Below are 23,196 nucleotides of genomic sequence, written 5' to 3'. Positions count from 1 at the left end.
CCTCTCATTTGTGGCATACAGTGCCTTGCGAAAGTATTCGGCCCCATGGTACTTTTCAACCTTTTCCCACATATCATGCTTCAAATATAAAGGTACCAAATGTAAATTTTTGGTGAAGAATCAACAACAAGTGGAACACAATTGTGAAGTTGAATGAAATTTATTGGTTATTTTAAATTTTTGTGGAAATTCAAAAACTGAAAAGTGGGGCGAGCAATATTATTCGGCCCCTTTAACTTAATACTTTGTTGCGCCACCTTTTGCTGCAATTACAGCTGCAAGTCGCTTGGGGTATGTCTCTATCAGTTTTGTACATCGAGACACTGAAATTCTTGCCCATTCTTCCTTGGCAAACAGCTCGAGCTCAGTGAGGTTTGATGGAGATGGTTTGTCAACCGCAGTTTTCAGCTCTTTCTACAGATTTCTGATTGGATTGAGATCTGGACTTTGACTTGGCCATTCTAACACCTGGATACGTTTATTTGTGAACCATTCCATTGTAGATTTTGCTTTATGTTTGGGATCATTGTCTTGTTGGAAGACAAATCTCCGTCCCAGTCTCAGGTCTTTTGCAGACTCCAACAGGTTTTCTTCAAGAATGGTCCTGTATTTGGCTTCATCCATCTTCCCATCAATTTTAGCCATCTTCCCTGTCACTGCTGAAGAAAAGAGCAGGCCCAAACCATGATGCTGCCACCACCATGTTTGACAGTGGGGATGGTGTGTTCAGGGTGATGAGCTGTGTTGCCTTTACGCCAAACATATCGTTTGGCATTGTTGCCAAAAAGTTTGATTTTGGTTTCATCTGACCAGAGCACCTTCTTCCACATGTTTGGTGTGTCTCCCAGGTGGCTTGTTGCACAATACTTTTTATGAATATCTTTGAAAAATGGCTTTCTTAATTCCACTCTTCCATAAAGGCCAGATTTGTGCAGTGTACAACTGAATGTTGTCGTATGGACAGACTGTCCCACCTCAGTTGTAGATCTCTGCAGTTCATCCAGAGTGATCATGGGCCTCTTGGCTGCATCTCTGATCAGTGTTCTCCTTGTTTGACATGAAAGTTTAGATGGACAGCCGGGTCTTGGTAGATTTGCAGTGGTATGATACTCCTTCCATTTCAATATGATCACTTGCAGAGTTCTCCTTGGGATGTTTAAAGTTTTAGAAATCATTTTGTATCTAAATCCGGCTTTAATCTCCTCCACAAATCGTAGAATAAAGTAATCACTGCACTCGTATATTGAAAGTTGCTTGAAAAAGTGTAAAGTTTTATTCACAAATGAAAGTTCATGCTGAAGTGATAGGCAAAATTTTTATGGGACTTTGATGCCCCGATCACTAGCACCGTGACTCACAGTTGTCGAGTGCTAGCTTTCGTTCTCTACTTAATCTCCTCCACAATAGTATCACGGACCTGCCTGTTGTGTTCTTTGGTCTTCATGATGCTCTCTGTGCTTCAAACAGAACCCTGAGACCATCACAGAGCAGGTGCATTTATACGGAGACTTGATTACACACAGGTGGAATATATTTATCATAATTAGGCATTTAGGACAACATTGGATCATTCAGAGATCCACAATGAACTTCTGGAGTGAGTTTGTTGCACTGAAAGTAAAGGGGCCGAATAATATTGCACGCCCCACTTTTCAGGTTTTGAATTTCCCAAAAAAATTTAAATAACCAATAAATTTCGTTCAACTTCACAATTGTGTTCCACTTGTTGATTCTTCACCAAAAATTTACATTTGGTATTTTTATGTTTGAAGCATGATATGTGGGAAAAAGTTCAAAAGTTCCCGGGAGCCGAATACTTTCGCAAGGTTCTGTATATTATGAATATGCTGGGCACACTCTGTCTTTTTTAAAAGTGTGTGGAGCCGGCCAAGACTGATGTAAAAATACTATCTTCACTTTTTGTTTGTACATCTACAAATGACCCATAAATTTTGATACATTTTCACCAGTTTGGGGTCAGAATTACGGCCAAAAACTCATGCATCGTGATCAAAATTTTTAAGATTATAGCAAAGAACTCATGCAGAATCAAGAAAGTGATTTGAAAATAGTTCAACATAACAAAGAAGGAATTTTTGAAAGCTACAGATTTTTTTTTATTGTAACAGGATTAAACTTTATTCACACAACACCTTTGAGGCTATGCTCCCACGATGAGTATATGGTGAGTTTTTTTATGATGCGTATTATTAAAGAAAGTAAGCTATGTTACTTAATGGATGCAGAAATGGTGCAGAAAATCTGCAACATCAAAAACGCAACGAAACTTCATCGTGGGAACGCAGCCTAAATGTTGCCTTTTGTGAGGTCCAGTATATGGTGTATGTGCATGGTATGTTTTAAGAAGTAAAACAATTTGATATTTCTGGAACACAAGTAAAAATTACAGATTTAGGGCCTGATTCCTTATTGCATATGTTGTTTTTGTGCCATTTTTTAGTGCATTATTTGCACTTTCTTCTTTTAATTTGCAGCCTTTTAAGGTCTATTTTATATGTGTTTGCTTGTTTATTTTATGTGCTGTGTTGTGAGAGGTGTTTGGAGTTTTGAGAGGTGTTCAACTGATTCATCAATTGCAATTTTTAAAAAAAAACTCTAAAATGTTTGCCTAAATGTACCCAAGCCTCTTCTTTCACTATAAGGAATGATTTTATGCATGTCAGGAAACTTTGTACGCATTTTACGACATTGTAGTGGAAGTGCAACTTTTTTCTGTAAAGAGCTGTGAAAAAGATAAAATACAATAATGAAGAGCATTTTTTATTGTACACAAAATTCATGATCCACATGCGTGATTTTGATGAATTTGGCTGAAAAAAAGAAAAGATGCTTAACCCCTTAAGCCCCGAGGGTGGTTTGCACGTTAATGACCGGGCCAATTTTTACAATTCTGACCACTGTCCCTTTATGAGGTTATAACTCTGGAACGCTTCAACGGATCTTGGCGATTCTGACATTGTTTTCTCGTGACATATTGTACTTCATTTTAGTAGTAACATTTATTCGATATAACTTGCGTTTATTTGTGAAAAAAACGGAAATTTGGCGAAAATTTAGAAAGTTTCGCAATTTTCCAACTTTAAATTTTTATGCCCTTAAATCACAGAGATATCTCACGCAAAATACTTAATAAGTAACATTTCCCACATGTCTACTTTACATCAGCACAATTTTGGAACCAAAATTTTTTTTTGTTAGGGAGTTATAAGGGTTAAAAGTTGACCAGCAATTTCTCATTTTTACAACACCATTTTTTTTTAGGGACCACATCTCATTTGATGTCATTTTGAGGGGTCTATATGATAGAAAATACCCAAGTGTGAGACCATTCTAAAAACTGCACCCCTCAAGGTGCTCAAAACCACATTCAAGAAGTTTATTAACCCTTCAGGGGTTTCACAGGAATTTTTGGAATGTTTAAATAAGAATGAATATTTAACTTTTTTTCACACAAAATTTATTTCAGCTCCAATTTGTTTTATTTTACCAAGGGTAACAGGATAAAATGGATGCCAAACATTGTTGTACAATCTGTACTGAGTACGCTGATAGCCCATATGTGGGAGTAAACCACTGTTTGGGCGCATGGCAGAGCTCGGAAGGGAAGGAGCGCCATTTGACTTTTAAATGCAAAATTGACAGGAATTGAGATGGGACGCCATGTTGCGTTTGGAGAGCCACTGATGTGCCTAAACATTGAAACCCCCCACAAGTGACACCATTTTGGAAAGTAGACACCCTAAGGAACTTATCTAGATGTGTGGTGACCACTTTGACCCACCAATTGCTTCACAGAAGTTTATAATGCAGAGCCGTAAAAATAAAAAATCATATTTTTTCACAAAAATGATCTTTTCGCCCCCAATTTTTTATTTTCCCAAGAGTAAGAGAAGAAATTGGACCTCAAAAATTGTTGGCCAATTTGTCCTGAGTACGCTGATACCCCATATATGGGTGTAAACCATTGTTTGGGCGTATGGCAGAGCTCGGAAGGGAAGGAGCGCCATTTGACTTTTCAATGCAAAATTGACTGGAATTGAGATGGGACGCCATGTTGCGTTTGGAGAGCCCCTGATGTGCCTAAACATTGGAACCCCTCACAAGTGACACCATTTTGAAAAGTAGACCCCTTAAGGAACTTATCTAGATGTGTGGTGAGCACTTTGACCCAACAAGTGCTTCACAGAAGTTTATAATGCAGAGCCGTAAAAATAAAAAATCTTATTTTTTCACAAAAATGATCTTTTCGCCCCCAATTTTTTATTTTCCCAAGGGTAAGAGAAGAAATTAGACCACAAAAGTTGTTGTGCAATTTGTCCTGAGTGCGACGATACCCCATATGTGGGGGTAAACCACTTTTTGGGTGCATAGCAGAGCTCGGAAGGGAAGGAGCGCCATTTGACTTTTCAATGCAAAATTGACTGGAATTAAGTTAGGACGCCATGTTGGTTTGGAGAGCCCCTGATGTGCCTAAACATTAAAACCCCCCACAAGTGACACCATTTTGGAAACTAGACCCCATAAGGAACTTATCTAGATGTGTTTTGAGAGCTTTGAACCCCCAAATGTTTCACTACAGTTTATAACGCAGAGCCGTTAAAATAATTTTTTTTTTTTTTTTCGCAAAAATTATTTTTTAGCCCCCAGTTTTGTATTTTCACAAGGGTAACATAATAAATTGGACCCCAAAAGTTGTTGTCCAATTTGTCCTGAGTACGCTGATACCCCATATGTGGGGGGGAACCACTGTTTGGGCGCATGGCAGAGCTCGGAAGGGAAGGAGCGCCATTTGGAATGCAGACTTAGATGGATTGGTCTGCAGGAGTCACGTTGCATTTGCAGAGCCCCTGATGTACCCAAACAGTACAAACCCCCCACAAGTGACCCCATATTAGAAACTAGACCTCCCAAGGAACTTATCTAGATGTGTTGTGAGAACTTTGAACCCCTAAGTGTTTCACTACAGTTTATAACGCAGAGCCGTGAAAATAAAAATTCTTTTTTTTTTTCACAAAAATGATTTTTTAGCCCCCAGCTTTGTATTTTTACAAGGGTAACAGAATAAATTGGACCCCAAAAGTTGTTGTTCAATTTGTCTTGAGTACGCTGATACCCCGTATGTGGGGGGGAACCACTGTTTGGGCGCATGGCAGAGCTCGGAAGGGAAGGAGCGCCATTTGGAATGCAGACTTAGATGGATTGGTCTGCAGGCGTCACGTTGCATTTGCAGAGCCCCTGATGTACCCAAACAGTAGAAACCACCCACAAGTGACCCCATATTGAAACTAGACCTCCCATGGAACTTATCTAGATGTGTTGTGAAAACTTTGAACCCCCAAGTGTTTCACTACAGTTTACAACGCAGAGCCGTGAAAATAAAAAATCCTTTTTTTTCCCACAAAAATGATTTTTAGCCCCCCAAATTTTTATTTTCCCAAGGATAACAAGAGAACTTGGACCCAAAAAGTTGTTGTCCAATTTGTCTCGAGTACGATGATACCCCATATGTTGGGGTAAACCCCTGTTTGGGCGCACGGGAGAGCTCGGAAGTGAAGGAGCACTGTTTTACTTTTTCAATGCAGAATTGGCTGGAATTGAGATCGGACGCCATGTCGCGTTTGGAGAGCCCCTGATGTGTCTAAACAGTGGAAACCCCCAATTATAACTGAAACCCTAATCCAAACGCACCCCTAACCCTAATCCCAACTGTAACCCTAACCACACACCTAACCCTGACACACCCCTAATTCTAATCCCAACCCTAATCCCAACCGTAAATGTAATACAAACCCTAACCCTAACCCTAGCCCTAACCCTAGCCCTAACCCTAACCCTAATGGGAAAATGGAAATAAATACATTTTTTTTAATTTTATTATTTTTCCCTAAGGCTAGGTTCACATTGCATTAGGGAAATCCGTTTAGCACTAGCGGATTGCGCTAACGCAATGTCTTTTTAGGTGTCGTGTTTAGTGGTCGCGTTAACGTCCCCGCTCTGGAAGATCGGGGATCGGACCTCGGGCGCGCCGCGGACGCTGCAAGCAGCGTCTGAGGCGCGCCACAAAAGAACGGCACCTTGCTAGCGCGAGCCGAAAATGGCACGCTCTAGCGATGCGCTACACCCGAAAATCACATTGCTGTCAATGGTTGTGCTAACGGACCCGTTGCACGGCGTTAATTGTGACATTTTCGCCGTGCAACGCTGTCCGTTAGCGTTAACCCATTAACGCAATGTGAACCTAGCCTAACTAAGGGGGTGATGAAGGGGGGTTTGATTTACTTTTATAGCGAGTTTTTTATATCGGATTTTTATGATTGGCAGCCGTCACACACTAAAAGACGCTTTTTATAGCAAAAAAGTTTTTGTGTCTCCACATTTTGAGACCTATAATTTTTCCATATTTTGGTCCACAGAGTCATGTGAGGTCTTGTTTTTTGCGGGACGAGTTGACGTTTTTATCGGTTACATTTTCGGACATGTGACATTTTTTTATCGCTTTTTATTCCGATTTTTTGTGAGGCAGAATGACCAAAAACCAGCTATTCATGAATTTCTTTTGGGGGAGGCGTTTATACCGTTCCGCGTTTGGTAAAATTGATGAAGCAGTTTTATTCTTCGGGTCAGTACGATTACAGCGATACCTCATTTATATCATTTTTTTTATGTTTTGGCGCTTTTATACGATAAAAGCTATTTTATAGAAAAAATAATTATTTTGGCATCGCTTTATTCTCAGGACTATAACTTTTTTATTTTTTTGGTTATGATGCTATATGGCGGCTCGTTTTTTGCGGGACAAGATGACGTTTTCAGAGGTACCATGGTTATTTATATCCGTCTTTTTGATCGCGTGTTATTCCACTTTTTGTTCAGCGTTATGATAATAAAGCGTTGTTTTTTGGCTCGTTTTTTTTTTTTTTTTTCTTACGGTGTTCACTGAAGGGGTTAACTAGTGGGCCAGTTTTATAGGTCGGGTCGTTACGGACGCGGCGATACTAAATATGTGTACTTTTATTGTTTTTTTTGTTTTTTTTTTATGTAAAGAAATGTATTTATGGGAATAATATTTTTTTTTTTCTGCTTTATTTAGGAATTTTTTTTTTTTTTTTTTTTTTACAAGTGTGGAAATTTTTTTTTTTACTTTTTCACTTTGTCCCAGGGGGGGACATCACAGATCACCGATCTGACAGTGTGCACAGCACTCTGTTAGATCGGTGATCTGACATACAGCCGGGCAGGATTAGAGCTGCAGCTGCAGCCTGATCCTGACCCGGAAGTGCTCCCTGCAGGACCCGGATGCAGCCCGGCGGCCATTTTGGATCCGGGGACTGCAGGGAGAAGACGCTCGGTACACGGTGAGCACATCACCGTGTACCGATCGTCTCAGGGAAGCCCGCAGGGAGCCCTCTCCCTGCGCGATGCTTCCCTGCACCGCCGGCACACCGCGATCATCTTTGATCGCGGTGTGCCGGGGGTTAATGTGCCGGGAGCGGTCCGTGACCGCTCCTGGCACATAGTGCCGGATGTCAGCTGCGATAGGCAGCTGACACCCGGCCGCGATCGGCCGCGCTCCCCCCGTGAGCGCGGCCGATCGCATATGACGTACTATCCCGTCCATGGGAATTAAGTCCCAGGTCACCTGGACGGGATAGTACGTCATATGGGATTAAGGGGTTAAAAAAATAAATTGGCAAATGATAAATCGGTCCCCCACTATCATGTTAAATCATTTACTTTGCTTGACGTATGTTTATAAATTGCTGTGAAATTAGGAGAAGCTTAAGAAAAGTCCATCACTTCTTTTTTCACGTGCGAATAACAAATACATGGACTAAGACATGGTTGAAAATGCTCCTTATTTGCATACGAGGAAAAATAACTGACTTGTGAATTTGGCTTTAGCTGAAAAATATTTCCTCGCATCCCTCACACTTCAACCTTTTATTATGGACACCGTGTCCTGTGGTTGTACTTTTGGCAATGTAAATCCAGTTCTCTTATACGTTCTTGATTGCTTAAGTTCAAATATAGACTTTTATCATTTACGATGATGTCCGATTTAGGTTTACGCAGCTGTCAGATTGTATTTTATTTTGGATTTTGCCCCATAGATGGAAGGGAATGTAATAAAAACCATTGAATTCAGTTAGTAAATATTTTATATTGTGATAAATAAGGTGGAATCAGATGTAGCTGCTTCTGTGGAGACCAAGACTGAGGAGGTGCAGCCTCTGCCCGATGTTCCTGCTGAGGACACTAAAGCTGATGAGCCAAATGAATTAGACGAGAAGATAATGGTGAGTCAGAAGAAACATCATCCAAGCATCAGCTCATCTATTCCATTTCATTACACCCCTGTCATCCATCCATGGTGGTATCATACTTGCAATTCAAGATTCTTTCTAAAGGTTTTTCAGTAGTGTTTAGAAGTAAAATGTGAACAGCTCAGATGGCTATCATGCACATTGGGGAGGCTTTCACTAGTTCCGAGGAATAGAAATATCATGATGAATAGTGGCCAATCAGTAGATATGGCAGAATGTGGAGACATGCACCACTCACTGTATATGTGGGCTGTGGCTGTATACAATGGGTGTTCCTAACTTGTGCCTTCCATTCATACTGTAGGGTGTCACTGTAGGGTGGCCGTGTGGTTATTCAATATATGTGATCAATTTCAGACTTTTGTTTTATTTGGTCCCTGTGGTTATTGATGAGCAACGAGGATATGAAATCTGACTCTGTCACAGTTCGATCTGATTGTCATCGTAGTGTGATCCGAGTCACTCGAAAGAGAGAATCTCAGCAGAGGTGAGGGAAAGATGGAGAACTAAATTTCTCCAGCTTTTCTATTTACTCTGTGCGAGTGCATCAGACTGTACTGGGATGACATCCGAGTTAAGTCCGATTTTTCACTCGCACCCATAGACTTGAATTGGCAAGCGCGATCTCACAGCATGCAGCAATTGTTTTCTCATGCCGAATATACATGAGAAAAAAATCGCAGAGCTGCACTGCTTCATTGAATAACATTGGTCCAAGTGCAATTTTTATAGGTTTGCACTTGTCTGATTTTTGCACTCATTTGAGCGAGCCCTAGAAACGACTTCATGTGCACAAATTAACCCCAGTTTGATCTGGACAGTCAAAATAGAAGTTAGGTGACCCGGAAGTGGAGTGGAGTGGAGCGGCGCTGGAAGTCAGAGAAGACAGCAATCGGTGAGTATATTACAGTACTTCCACTAAGCCACATACACATTTACACAGGTTTAGGCAAGTTTTGTGGGCGCACTTCTTTAAATACATAATTTAATAGCTAATAACCTGTATACACTTAAGCCCCCTCCACTAGTGATGAGTGAGTATGCTCGTTACTCGGGTTTTCCGAGCATGCTTGGATGTTCTCCGAGTATTTTCGGCATGCTCTGAGATTTCGTTTGTGACGACGCAGCTGCATGATTTGCTGAATACATGTGGGGATTCCCAAACAAATAGACAATCTCCACATGTATTCAGGCTGTCTTGCAGCCTCAAATCATGCAGCTGCGTCGACACAAACTAAATCTCCAAGCACGCCCAAATACTCAGAGAACACCTGAGCATGCTCGGAAAACCCGAGTAACGAGCACACTCGCTCATCACTACCCTCCATCCTTAAAAAAAACCACACAATTCACATCTGTTGAATAATCAACATAATTATATTTCTGCTTGTCTGGAAAACTGTGCCAAATGCCAAAAAAGATTAATGATAAAAACAACATACATTGTGTAACTGTTATCTGCAGAAGTTAATTAGTGGATAAAACAAACACTAACTAGATGTAGTTTTGTAAATAATGTACATTTCAGGGCTTGTCCTGGTACAGAACTATTCATTCAAAGCATGTGATTAAACATAGTAAGAATATTTACTTTAGACTATAATATATATTTATATAATATATATATGTATATATAAATTACATAGTTTCTTAAAGGTGTTGCACAGCCTTAGGATGAAAGTCTCCATTCACTCTATGTGACTGCAGACTTGTGAATCCTCACATCGTGCACACTGTGAAGACTCTCCGGTGTTTTCACCGGGCACGTGAACGTAATTTGCATACATGCATTTGTGAGGGGACCGTAGTCGTGACTGACGTATATTGCTCAATCGCACCCTGGTCTCCCATACATACAAGCAATGTCTTTTTGGCAATGTACTTGCCTCTCTGCTCTCTGTGCCTTCAGGGTCTCCTCTGAGTCGCTGAAGACCCCCTCTATACGTTTGCGCACAAACAGAGACACAGTCCATTTTCAACTGTAAACAAATAACAAATAACTAATGGTCTGATTATACCGCAGCTGATTATTTCTTTGCTGTAAAATCTTGTTTAAAAACAGTCAGTGACATTTTTCCCCTCATGAAAAGAATCAGCTGTGATCCTGTGCTGTCCTGTCTGTATACTCTTTTGCTTCCCCCCATGCCCAGGAGATTTGATATGATCAGACCGACCATGTCCCTTTATGGTCAGACACAGCCATTACACAGCACACAGCGGGGGCACATTTATAAGATTATCTCAGCACAGGGACATTTTTTTTAACTCATCCAATTGTGGAAATTATTATTCCAAAATCTATTTATTAAAATGAACTTTGTTCATGGGAAACTCCCGTTAACTTTAAACATGAGGATCATATTTAATCAAGAGCATCAGCTACTAACAGAAACAGCACGCTATGGGGTGCCTGACTTTCAATAATTGAAAGCAATCGTCTGCTTGGAAAGTCCAACCATGAACATTGTTTATAAAGTACAATATGCACATATAGAGATAGATAGACAAGGTACATAAAGTATAAATAAGATCAATGTCATAACTGGAAACATGTGGGCCCCAATGCAAAATCTACAACAGGGCCCCCAACTATCATAGGTTTTTAATAATATTATTATTATTATACATTATTATTATTATACATTTTTATAGCGCCATTTATTCCATGGCGCTTTACATGTGAATACGGGGCAAATATAGACAAATACATTAAACATGAGCAGATAACAAGGCACACGAGTACATAAGGAGGGAGGACCCTGCCCGCGAGGGCTCACAGTCTGCAGGGGGTGGGTGAGGATACACTAGGAGAGGGAAGAGCTGGCTGTACGGCTGTTCAGTAGGTTGAGGATCACTGCAGGCTGTAGGCTTGTCGGAAGAGATGAGTCTTCAGGTTCTTTTTGAATGTTTCTATGGTAGAGAAATAATATTCTCATTATTTATAATTTTCTCATATGGAACAAATGAACCATTAGTAGGGCCCCCTAGATTCCAGGTCATGGGTGCGACTGCAACCCCTGCATCCATTATAGTTATTCCCCTGGGTAAGGTATATACTTTTAATGATGAAATAGTCCATAATGAATAAGGAAATCCAGCATCCCCCAAAAAGCTAAAAAAAAAAATGTTTAAACACAACCCAATTAAACATTGTTTTGAAAAAATGCACATAGCTAAAAACGCCTGCAGTCTGCTGAATTTCCTATCATTATGGATTTTTATCATTTGCAGTGTTCCCCAAGTCCAGTCCTTAAGAGCCACCAACAGGTCATGTTTTCAGGATTTCCTTAGTATTGCACAGAGGATGGAATTCTTGCCTGTGCAGGTGATGCAATTATCACCAGTGCAATACTAAGGAAATACTGAAAACATGATTTGTTGGTGGCTCTTGAGGACCGGACTTGGGGAACACTGATTTAAGGGAAGGAAATTGTCACATTGTACCCTGAAGCCAAACAGAATGATATGTAGAATTGTTGGAAAACACTCAGTAACTTGCCTGCTACAGTATTTATTGAAGTCCTTGGTGACTGTATACATATGAGTCCAGTGGCCTTTCCTGCTAGTGACTGTCAGCTATCTTTGAGTGCACAGTCATACATACGGAGAAGACTGTCAGTCGCTAGCAGGACCACACACTGTATTCATATGTATACAGACAATAAGGACTTTGACCAATAAAATGCAAGTTATCATGAAACTTTTTCGACACAAATGTCTATTGTGATAATTTCGCCTGCCTTACTAAATCCTGCACACAGATCAGACACCATTTGCACCATAACAGGTTCCCTTTAATACGTCAGACCTACCCCGGTGCTCCTTCTTTCCATGCTCAGCAATTTACATTATTCTTCCGGATTAGAGCATGTAGCTAAGAACTGCACATTTTGGCACGTTGAGCTGTTTCTCCTTTATTTTTCTTTTAAGCTTTTCCTTTCTCTACATTTTACCTAGTAGTTTTTTTCTATAGTGTCACCATAAAATTGTTCTAGCCATTACTTAATCATCAATATCATAATCATTATTACATTACATATCACACTGTACTGTCTACTGTTCATCATACCTGACAAGGTGTTACACTGTTTCCTTCCGGTGAAGGAAACTACTGAATCTGAAGATATCAAGACAGCGGATGAAGCTGACACTGAGGGCAGCAAGGTAGGTGTCTGCCCTGTATGCAGAGAAACCTGCTGGATTCATATTCCTAAGAATATATTTGTAAGAGGGTTGAAAATAGGCAGTTCCTGTTAACACTCCTACAAGAAGACTATTCCTTTAATATGTTACATCCCTCACCTAGACGTACGTTTACTGCACTTGTGTGGTGTTCTGTGTTGGGCAGTTGCCCTGATGTTACATTCTTATGTTCTCTTGCTCTGTGGTGTGCCCTGTGGTTGATGGGATGTAATACGGGACATATGGTTGTGTGCTGCATATGCAAATGGTCCAGGGGTGAGTAGTCCCAGGAGAGCCATACCATAGCTCTACCAGAAACTATGAATTATGGAGATCTTGTCATGAAGAGAGGTGGGATCAGAGTGGGTACAAACCTTTTAAATGAGGCCAAGGGTTTTTAAGGACTGGTTTCCTGACACTCAGGGTCAGTTGCAAAGGGGAAATGAGCACATTAAAGCACTCCCTGGTAGAGGACGTGACCAGCACACCACCCGGGTTTACAGAGGAAAGTTTGCCTCTTAAATCTCTCCTGGGCAGAGGATCCGAAGCTCATATGTAAGAGGGCAGAAGAACTGCCCTCCAGTATTACAAGTAGTATAAAGGCTTGCAACAATGTCACAAAGACAGATCTGTGAGGAAGAACACAGAAAGGACTGTCACCTAAGAGAGTGGTAAGGAGTATCACCAATGAGAGGTCACTGCCTGAAGAGCAAGAGTGCTAACATGTCCAGATGAGAGTGAGACCACATCATAGTGGTTCAAGGCTGAGATGCCAGATGTGTGAGTGCAGGGAAAGTGGGGTGAGAGCATACTGCAAGTGAACAGCTCTGCAATGTATGGCAGCCGGGCGAGAGAATGGGCCATCCAGATTGACTGAGTGAGACAGTAGCCAGTGTTGTGAGAACACAAGAGGCCTGTGGGTGACTTTGCCAATACTTGTAAATACCTTCAAGCAATAATATGGATTTCCTAAAGTGAATGGGTCTCTTGTTCCAGAGACCTTGTGCTTCTACACCACCCTGACAGGGGAGCCCCGCTAAGTCAACCTGCAATTTCCTGTTAGTTTGAAGGGGAGCAACATAACACCCTCATCTTTCCCTTACATGTTCACATTGTGTTTTTGGGTTATGCTTAATGCAAATGCAGGCAAATGTTTCTGATATATATGTAAAACAAAAGCTGTGATATCTGCCGTACCTGTTTACCATATGGGATCCGATTGGATATAATTCTGAGCTATTGCTTGATGTATTGGTTAAACTAATGCTATGGGTAAAGCCTATAGGTAATGGATGTCACTTTTTAACTCCATTTAATGTATCCATCATACATAAGTTATAGTACATTCATTTTTCATGCTGACAAATCTTCTGTCATCCTGTAGGACTGCAGCCTGCTCAATCGTGACATTATGCAAAGTGCACGCTGCTACGATTTCCCTACATACGTAGCGTGAGGAGGTACTTGCGATCACGTACTGAATAGCCTGCTGTCAGCTTCTAGAAGATTGCAAGATGTGCAGGAGATTCTAGTAGGAATATAACTACAAGTGCGCAAATTGCTCACTCACGCTGAAATACAAGGGAACCATGACAGTGTGCGCTTTGCACAGTCACGATTTGGCAGCTGCAGTTACAAAGAGTGACTGTAGACTTTTATTTTCAACCTGGAAAAACTTCTTAAAGGGACACTGTCACCTGAATTTGGAGGGAACAATCTTCAGCCATGGAGGCGGGGTTTTGGGGTTTTTGATTCACCCTTTCCTTACCCGCTGGCTGCATGCTGGCTGCAATATTGGATTGAAGTTCATTCTCTGTCCTCCGTAGTACATGCCTGCACAAGGCAATCTTGCCTTGCGCTGGCGTGTACTACAGAGGACACAGCATGAACTTCAACCCAATATTGCAGCCAGCGGGTAAGGAAAGGGTGAATCAAAACCCCCGCCTCCATGGCTGAAGATTGTTCCCTCCAAATTCAGGTGACAGTGTCCCTTTAAACTCATATATCATAAAAATCTATTGATATGCTTATGACGTATCCATTACATTACGCCTGTGTTCGACGCTGTACAGTTAAATCTCTCAACCATATACTTCTATGTTAAAGAAAGTATATTTTTAAAGCAGAGGTGGGGAACCTCAGGCCCGCAAGCCGTTTACGGCCCTCAATTACTTTTATCCACCCCTGAGCAGATTCCTGAGAACGGCAGTGCTTGGGCCGGCAGATGTATTTTTTCTTCTTGCTCTGTGGCACGTGCACACAATATTCACTACTGAATGCTAAGGGACATGCCAGACTAGTGCCAGAGCCAAGGTCTACTTTGTGGGTGGAGTTAACGCACAATTTGTACGGCCCCCGAAGATTGGTATAAGTATAAGTATTCAATTGGCGCTTGGCAGAAAAAATGATTCCTCACCACTGTTTTAAAGTATGGTGTATCATTTGAATGGACTCTGCAAGATAGAATAGTTTAGCCTGCGTTCAGTGAGTTCCGAAGTTATCAGACGCTAATTGTTAGGTGAAAACATAATGTGAACACAGCTTTGGCTAATATTTTTTCCTTCCATTTTAATATTTTAAGGTCATGTGGAGATAGATATATCCTTCAGATATTTTTCATGAAAGGCTTTTTACTATACTGTATTAATTGCTCTATTCTACATTTTACCATGAATATTTGCATATTTGCCATTTTACTCTATTGATGGTCATGCTTGACATAGTTGTTACACTGTTTCCTTCCTGTGAAGGAAGCTATTGAATCTGAAGATATCAAGGAAGCTGATGAAGCTGACACAGAGGGCAGCAAGGTAGGTGTCTGCCCTGTAAACAGAGAATCCTGCGGGATTCATATTCCTTACATTTGTTTCAAATGTAAGTGTTTTTCCTGCCTTTTTCACACGTGAAGGTCATCCCAGCATGTGTACAGTGCTTGATTAATTATTAACGGTTATGGAAACAACTTGCAATAAGCTTTAGGCATATTTCATTTATTCAGTTAATACAACTTAAAGAACGTAATAAAATGTAAAGTAATCATTAACACTCCCCATGATGTTTACATTAGCCAGAATTATAATTATTGGTATTTTTCTTCCTGATTAATGGTCAATTTACAGACTACTGTCATTCAATAGCAGGAATGCAGTTTCAAACATCAAAAAAGCTGAACAGTCAGGCAGCCGATGTCGGGATTACGCTCGCAGTAGAATTGTATTCACTTACACAGTACAGAGATCCCACCACAGATCCAGCAGTACTCCAAATGCCCACATTCAGCACCCTATGATGAAAATATTTTCCCGTTTCCAGGAGTATGCCAAGATTTTTTAATGTAAAAAAAAGTTACATTTCTCACCTTTCCAAAAGATTGTGGGAAAATGTCACAGTGCTAGGGGTCCAACCACCTGGACCCCCACCAATCACTAGAATAGGCGTTCTGAGCCCCCTATTCCTACACAGTGAGGATCAATTTAAATGGAGTGGTGGTTACATCCTGTCAGCAGGATTTCACACCCCAAACTATTTATATAGTCCACCACCAACTTTACTGTACATGGCCTGTCCATTGCTCTGTTTCTGAGAAATCAGAGTTTGAATTGATAAACAAATGAGACAGAAGAACTATTTGGAGATCTGAAGCCTCTGTTACTCCAGCTCTATTCTTTACCTAGAGACGCTTTGTGACTTAAAGAGGTTGTCCACTACAATAAATAATGCCCGCATCGATTTAAACAGTGGAAATAAGTATTTTTCTAACTACCCCTTGTTGCCATTCTTGCTTGTGAGCGGTGTTATCACTGACTGCTCACTGGGCATCACGTGATCCCGGCTGCAGCCGGCACTGACATCCGCTAATGTCACATCGTTCCGGGAACCCAGAGGCATGACCCAGTCATGCACACCCCCTGATTGACTGGGTTGTAGGTGGTGTTTCACCGCACGTTACAGCCCGGTATCCAGGGTGTGCTTTCCCTCTCTCCTCTGCTTTCATTGGCCACAAGCGCACGCTGGATGCTGGGCTGTGACGTGCAGTGAAGCTTTGCCCACAGCCCAGTCAATCGGGGTGTGCATGACTGGGTCATGCCTCTGGGTTCCCGGAACTTGACGTTACATCGGCGGATGTCAGAGCAGGCTGCAGCCGGGGTCACGTGATGCCCAGTGAGCGGTCAGCGATAGCGCCAGTCACAGCACAGATGTCAACAAGAGGTATTTACCAAAATACTCCAACTGTTTAAATCAATGGGAGCATTATTTTTTGTAGTGGACAACCTCTTTAAGGCAAAAAAGACATCAGTCAACATGAGGAGAAGGCAGCTCTGGGTGGGAAATTGATCTGGTGTAACAGGGTTCAGATCTGAAAATAGCTCTTCAGACTAGTTATCATATCAATTCAGATTTCTCACTAATGGATGAATAGACTGGCCATGTAAAGGGATTGCTGGACTTGTCTTTGAAAGAACTATTTGCACAAATAGTTTATGGTGTGAAATCCTGTTGACAGATCCCTTTTGATATCTATAGTGCTAGTGAAAAACAGACATCTGATATACTTGTGTGACTATGTGGACAGAATATGTTGACAGAGTAACCATATGTTCATGTTTTCGTGTAAACAAGATTTTTTCATGCTTTTTTATACAAACAGGAGAGGATCATAAAGAATAATCTCTAATTTTGGTCTTTATCTTCTGCTCTAGAGATTTATATAAGTGGTTACTGTGTATTCCAAGCTGTATTGCTTATTGCAAGGTAGTTTAGTAATTTCCATGTGTTTATATTTATTTTTTATTCATGTACCGTACTTTACTTTTATTTTCTGTACTGATTGTTCCATGACAGTTAATGCATTTTTCCAATACAATTGCTTATTCATTATTATTCTGCTGATTTTTTTATCATCAAGTCGCTTGACTTTGACTAACAGCTAAGGAGTTTGCCAACATAATTTAAGGTTACATCCATAAAGGAAAATCTGTAGCAGCAAAAAAACATTGTAGCTTTAGTTACAGAAGTGCTGCAGATTTGCCACACATTTCTCCTTTCATTTTACATTTCACATCCGCTGAGTTAGTCATTTTTTGCTGTAGATTTTCTTCATTGTGTTTAAATGAGATTTCAAAAAATCTAATCTACGATGCTGGTACTATAATACAGAAATGTTGCATCTGCATAATCCAGACAGAAAATCCTCGGTGTGTCCAAGTCCTGTGCACCATGTCATTTTAAATTGGTTGTTTAAAAGGAACTTGAAAGCTAATAGAGGAGCGGACATGCCATTGGAGAAACCTGTGCAGTCGCCCAGGGGCCCAGGATCTAAGAGGCCAATTACTACATCGAAAACAGGTTGAGTTGTGTATTATGATAAGCTGCAAAGGGCCCATATACTGTTCTTGCACTGGGGCCTCTTCTATCCTATCGGCTCTTGAGCTGATACATGCTGCCCAAGTCATGTGCAGTATGTGTCGGACACTGGCACTATGATTTCACCAATTTATGTTTGACAGTGAAATGCTGAAGCCAGAGGCCAAGCCACATGGCTGACTAGTTGAAAAAGCTGGTCCCAGATAGCATCTTCCCGCCTGCTGCCAATTATTGATAGGTCTCACCCTATACATGCACATAGTGGAACACCCATCACTCTAATCTGGAATGGGCAGGGAGAAAGCATTGGAAACCCGCTTTTTCAAATAATCATCCATGTGCTTGATCTAAATCCGGTTTTCAAACTATGTTTTTCTCTGAAACACTGCAACGTTTCAGAAACAAGCATACATGGCTGAAATCAAACCGCCAGTGTCTTGATACATGCTGCCCACAGATTGAGCAACATGTATCCATGTTCAGATTACCTTTAAACAAGCCTCTTCTTTAAAGGGAATCTGTCACCATGTTTGAACCATCTAAACTATTAATGTGGGCATACAGGTTATGGAATGCTGGTGAGAGTGAACCCTTTATGTCTCATATCAGATGTCTTGGTGTTGATAAATCAACTTTTATCACTTAAATGACCTATATGTAATGACCGATCTCTGCTCTCCTGATCTCACTGCAGAGCTGTGTGTGATTATACCAGACACATCTGCAGGCTACTCTCAGCTGAAGCTTTCATCTCATAGGCAGACAGTGGTGTAATGTTGTTGCAACACAGCACAGATGAGAGAGAAGCAAAAAAAAGTGTTAATAACGTGTCTCACACTTGTAACTCCCCTTCATGTAAAACAAGCTGTGGAGGCAAAGTTATCATCCAGGCACCATGCTCCCCATAGCCTGGAAGAGGTAATTCACATAAATGGACAAAAGTTAATTTATCAACACCAAGACATCTGATATGAGACATAAAGGAAGGACTTTTCTCAGCAGTCTACATAACCTGTATGCCCATATTAATAGTTTAGATCGGTCAAATGTGGTTACAGCCAAAGCTTCACTGCACAAAGCACCTTCCTTATAGGCAGTGTATTTACATCCAGTTTCAACATCCCTCTAACAAATAGCATCATCTTAACTCATGCTTACCATATATGTGCCCTCCCCCCAGTATATGCGCATCCAAAAGTTCTCTTCTGTTCAGGGTAACTTACAAAAGTCACCATCTTGATAACTTCTATTCTAGCTCTTTGCTAGACCTTGTTCTAATGCACCAAGTTGGCCGACAGCCACGAGCAACACATCATTGGGTTGTTAGCCTCATGTGGCTCCTGAGCAACACGTTGGGGACTCCGGTTCTAAAATATCTCTGCATAGTAAAACAACTGATCATGCAGCTGCTGGAATGATGAGATGGCTGTCAGACACAGCCGGCTCTCCATAGAGAAGACATGGATGATTCATTACTGGCTCTACTCTGTTGCTGTATACACAACGCTAAATAAGCGATGTGTATACTATAATAGGAAAGGCTAATGGCGCTTCCTCCTCCTGACCCAGTAGTCATGATTGCTGTGCGTAAGGAGAGAGCAGTAGCTGTTGGTCCTAGAAGACCCAATTAGCTCTGCTGTTCAGCCAGGAAGCTGCATTTTCACTGTAACTGGGCTACTGTACAAACCCCAGTTACAGGAGATGTCTGATAAAATAAGGATTTAAATGTTGATTGCCCCCTCCACCCCAAAATAAATGAAAAATGAAAATTTTATATACAGTATATGTAAAAAGATAGGTAAAAAAAATGCCACAGCTAATCCAAATAGTTGTTACTAGCTCTGCTGCTGGCAAAACAGCCCCCCCCCCAAAAAAAATAAACTCACATGTCTGATATATAAAAACAACTGCTACAGAAGGGGAGCCAATTTTAAATTGTATTTTAGTGGTCCTTGTGGACACACAGAGGTCGGTGGGCGCCCAGGTCCAATAGCCAGAACCGCTTTGACCAGGGATCGTCCCGCCAAACGCCCACTCTACCTTTAACGTGGACATATCGCTACTCAGATAACACATGGTGAGTGTAAAACAGTATGGCAATGCTTTATTGAACCACAAAACAGGGAGGTAATATGTAGTACAGTCCCAACAAAATACCCCAAGATGGTGCACATTACAGAGTCTCACCCTTCCGCTGACTCGCCGGGATAATGGCAGCTGTTAATTCAGCACTCTCAAGGTCGGCTACCCCACCTGTGGCACGCACACAGAGAGGATTCCAGTGTCCTCAGAGCATATTCTATGTCCTCCTTACGAAAATAAACTCCACACATAATTGAGGAGAAACAACTGGTATCCATTGGGCCCAAACATGGCGTCCTCCACATTCTGTAGTTCCTGGATTAAATCCAATTAAATCCATTGAAGCTGGCACGGCTCCTGTAGTTTCTGTTTCTTTTGAGGTTATACATCCATTCTGCTCTTCTTCTCAAGGCCGAGTTGGTGGGGTTGGACATAGCATCCGTAACCTGCTGTGCATGCCTTATCAATGGTCTTCTGGGTCTATTTGTATGCCTCACTGGTTGTGGAGCCCTGGATGGTGTGTGAGAACACCAGTCCTCTGCAGCTCCCCCTGTTCTTCCAGGCTAAGCAGTATCCCACCGCTGCCACCATAATGTGTAGACACGGGGGTCAGTGGGTACTCCCGTCCACTGGCCCGACTGTCGTTAGAAAGATTGCATGGAGCGGGGCTCATACCAATGAATGCCCGCTCTCTCTCCCTGTGGGCAGAACACTACTCAGACAACACAGGATAAAGGAAGTGTGGCAATACTTTTTTGAACCAAAAACAGGCAGATAACACATAGAACAGTCCCAATAAAATACCACCACCTTGGGTCTCACATTTCCGCTGACACATCGGGATAATGGCAGCTGTTAATTCAGAGCTCCCAGGGTCGGCTACCCCACCTGTGGCGCGCACACAGAGAGGAGGTAATGACAAGCATAGGGAGATGACAGTCCATTAAGGTACAAGGCCAGTTGACCTGAGTGTTACAATCTGGCTTCTCCTAACACCTCATGGAGCCAGGTGACCGGCGGGTCCCAATCCTGGCTTTCTACAAACGTATCCATGGTTCATCAATGGTCAATGGAGCAGATCTGTATTCTTCCAACTGGGGCTGAGAACACCTACGTTATTTCCTGTAGAATGATAGATCCATGTCCCTTGTGAAGGAGCCATGATGACCTGGCAGCAGTCCTGTAGGATCACCTGGATGTTTGGATGGTTTGGCAGAATCTCTGGCTGTCTCTCTCTCTGTATCTGTCAGACTATACAGAGGCACAGCACCTCTTTTTATATTTAACAAGTGTCCTTCAGTCCAGCATCACAGATAAGGGGAAGAATGGGGATGACCAAGTCGCCTTGTTTGATTATGTAATCTATTTGCATAGATTTTCCTCCTCTGTTTTAAAAGTCAATAAACTATCTGGGCTACCCAATGCATAATTAGCATATCACTAGTCATCAAGGATAAGAGCACACTATGTTATATCGCATATCAGCTTACAAGTCAATATTTCATACAAAAAGAAAAAAAAAAAAAAGCATGAACCGCACATCCCAAAATCATACATTGAACATACGTTGTCTGTTTGGGCGGTAGGACCCACTGCGAGGTTTGCCGTGAAGTGGCAGTGGGCTCCTTACAGTCTGATCAGAATGTTAAACTGAAAACCTCATGTTCAGTATATAAATTTTTGCCTAGCGGCTTTAGATCAACGTATGATTTTGGGATGTGCGAATCATGCTCTTTTTTTTTTTTTTTGTACAAAGTCAATATTTCAGGCTTACACAAACAAAAGTCTGTTTTCTTGACCAGCTAGAAATAAATGCTTGAATACAAAAGCCAACATACAAATAATAGTCTATTCTTTTTCGTTTGCTAAAAATATATGTCTGGTTAATTAAGATACAATGCTGTGTCTCCACAGTCCTTTCGGGTTATGATTTTTTTTTAAATACAAAGACATATAAAATAAACACGTATCTCCTTTATTTTACCAGCGATATTAGCTGACACTCCCAAAAGAAAATAGCATTAAAATTAAGCCTTATGTATCAAGATAAAAAAGATTCTAAAATTATTTGAATATTCAATCAAGAAAATATGTACAACTGTACAAAACCGCATGCACGAAAAAACTGAAAATCTGTTTGGCCAGGAATGGGCTAAATGACCTGGTCCAGAACTGGTTAAAAGTGAATTCTGAAAGTGCAGATATGTTTTCAAAATTTTCCTTAACTAAAAATAATTTCCATTCATCTGAACAGGATAATTTCAAATGAATTGGTTAGTTACACATTCTGCTACAAAATCGTCAGTTTGTGAATTGACCTTAATGAATTTAGATTACATCATAAAACAAGAACAAAAACATTAGAAATAAATATAAAGAAGTATAATAAATGAATAGAAATGTGGTGTTTTAAAAAACGGCTGAGTAGTTTTCCATCCTCCATACTTACTTTCTGCCAGAAGCAACTAAATATTGAACACTTGGCCAAGTTCATGTTTAATGTAAGCTTGGGGACATGGGGCACAAAAAGGCTTTTGCATGGGTGAGAAAGGAAGCATGATTAGTTATGCAAATCAGCTGGATTTGTAATTCTCACTTTAGTAGATGGGTGGTGTACACAAAAGTCTTATGTTTAAAGATGCACAAGATTCATTAAACTTTGTGCCATAAATACGTTTGACATGGCAACACAGCCTCCAGCAAAACTGAATTTAAAAATTCCACTCAGGATAAACCCTCTAAATAAAGTAGTGATATCTAGTCTGGGGAAAAATGCTGGAGTTTCCTCTGTTTTCCTAGAATTTTTTGGAGGGACATCGTGTGGCCTGATGTTGGCTGGATGTTGTCTACAGGACACGTAGATCTTTACGAGCAACATAGTCAAAATACACTCAAGAAATCCACGTGATTCACTTAAAAGGAAACTATCATCAGAAAATAATCAATTGTTTGAATGGAGTTTTTGTGTTTTTTTTTTTCATTTTAGCATTGTTTTTTTTCCTTATCACAGTTTGTATTAAAAATAAAAATGTTAAAAATAAAAACAGAAATCTTTTAATTTTAACACATGACACTGGAGCATTTTTAGACTCTAACATCTTGTTGTTTCAGGAAACGTCACACGTACATTAGGCACACTGTTCAGACTCCAACTCTATCTAATGTATTAAAGCATCTAATGAGCATGTGTACAGGTCATTATGAAGGGAAGGGTCAGCTGTGA

The 23,196-nt window shown here is 40.9% G+C and overlaps 1 protein-coding gene across 6 annotated transcripts in view; it reads left to right on the top strand.

Moving 5' to 3' along the window:
• Window positions 1–23,196, top strand: part of AMPH (amphiphysin) — a 451,781-nt gene that overhangs the window by 389,969 nt on the left and 38,616 nt on the right. For 2 of the 6 annotated variants that reach the window (XM_069730258.1, XM_069730253.1), the window contains 3 exons: window positions 8,199–8,318; window positions 12,450–12,509; window positions 15,278–15,337. The exons of 1 other annotated variant lie outside the window; for it this stretch is intronic. In XM_069730258.1, coding sequence (XP_069586359.1) covers window positions 8,199–8,318; window positions 12,450–12,509; window positions 15,278–15,337 — 240 coding nt within the window. The remainder of the gene's footprint in view (window positions 1–8,198; window positions 8,319–12,449; window positions 12,510–15,277; window positions 15,338–23,196) is intronic. 3 more of the 6 variants (XM_069730254.1, XM_069730255.1, XM_069730256.1) reach the window with 2 other exon arrangements.

Source organism: Ranitomeya imitator, chromosome 6 (assembly GCF_032444005.1).
Source record: "Ranitomeya imitator isolate aRanImi1 chromosome 6, aRanImi1.pri, whole genome shotgun sequence".
Taxonomy (NCBI): Eukaryota; Metazoa; Chordata; class Amphibia; order Anura; family Dendrobatidae; genus Ranitomeya; species Ranitomeya imitator.
Note: the sequence above shows the minus strand (reverse complement) of the source record. Positions and strands in the feature narration are given on the sequence as shown.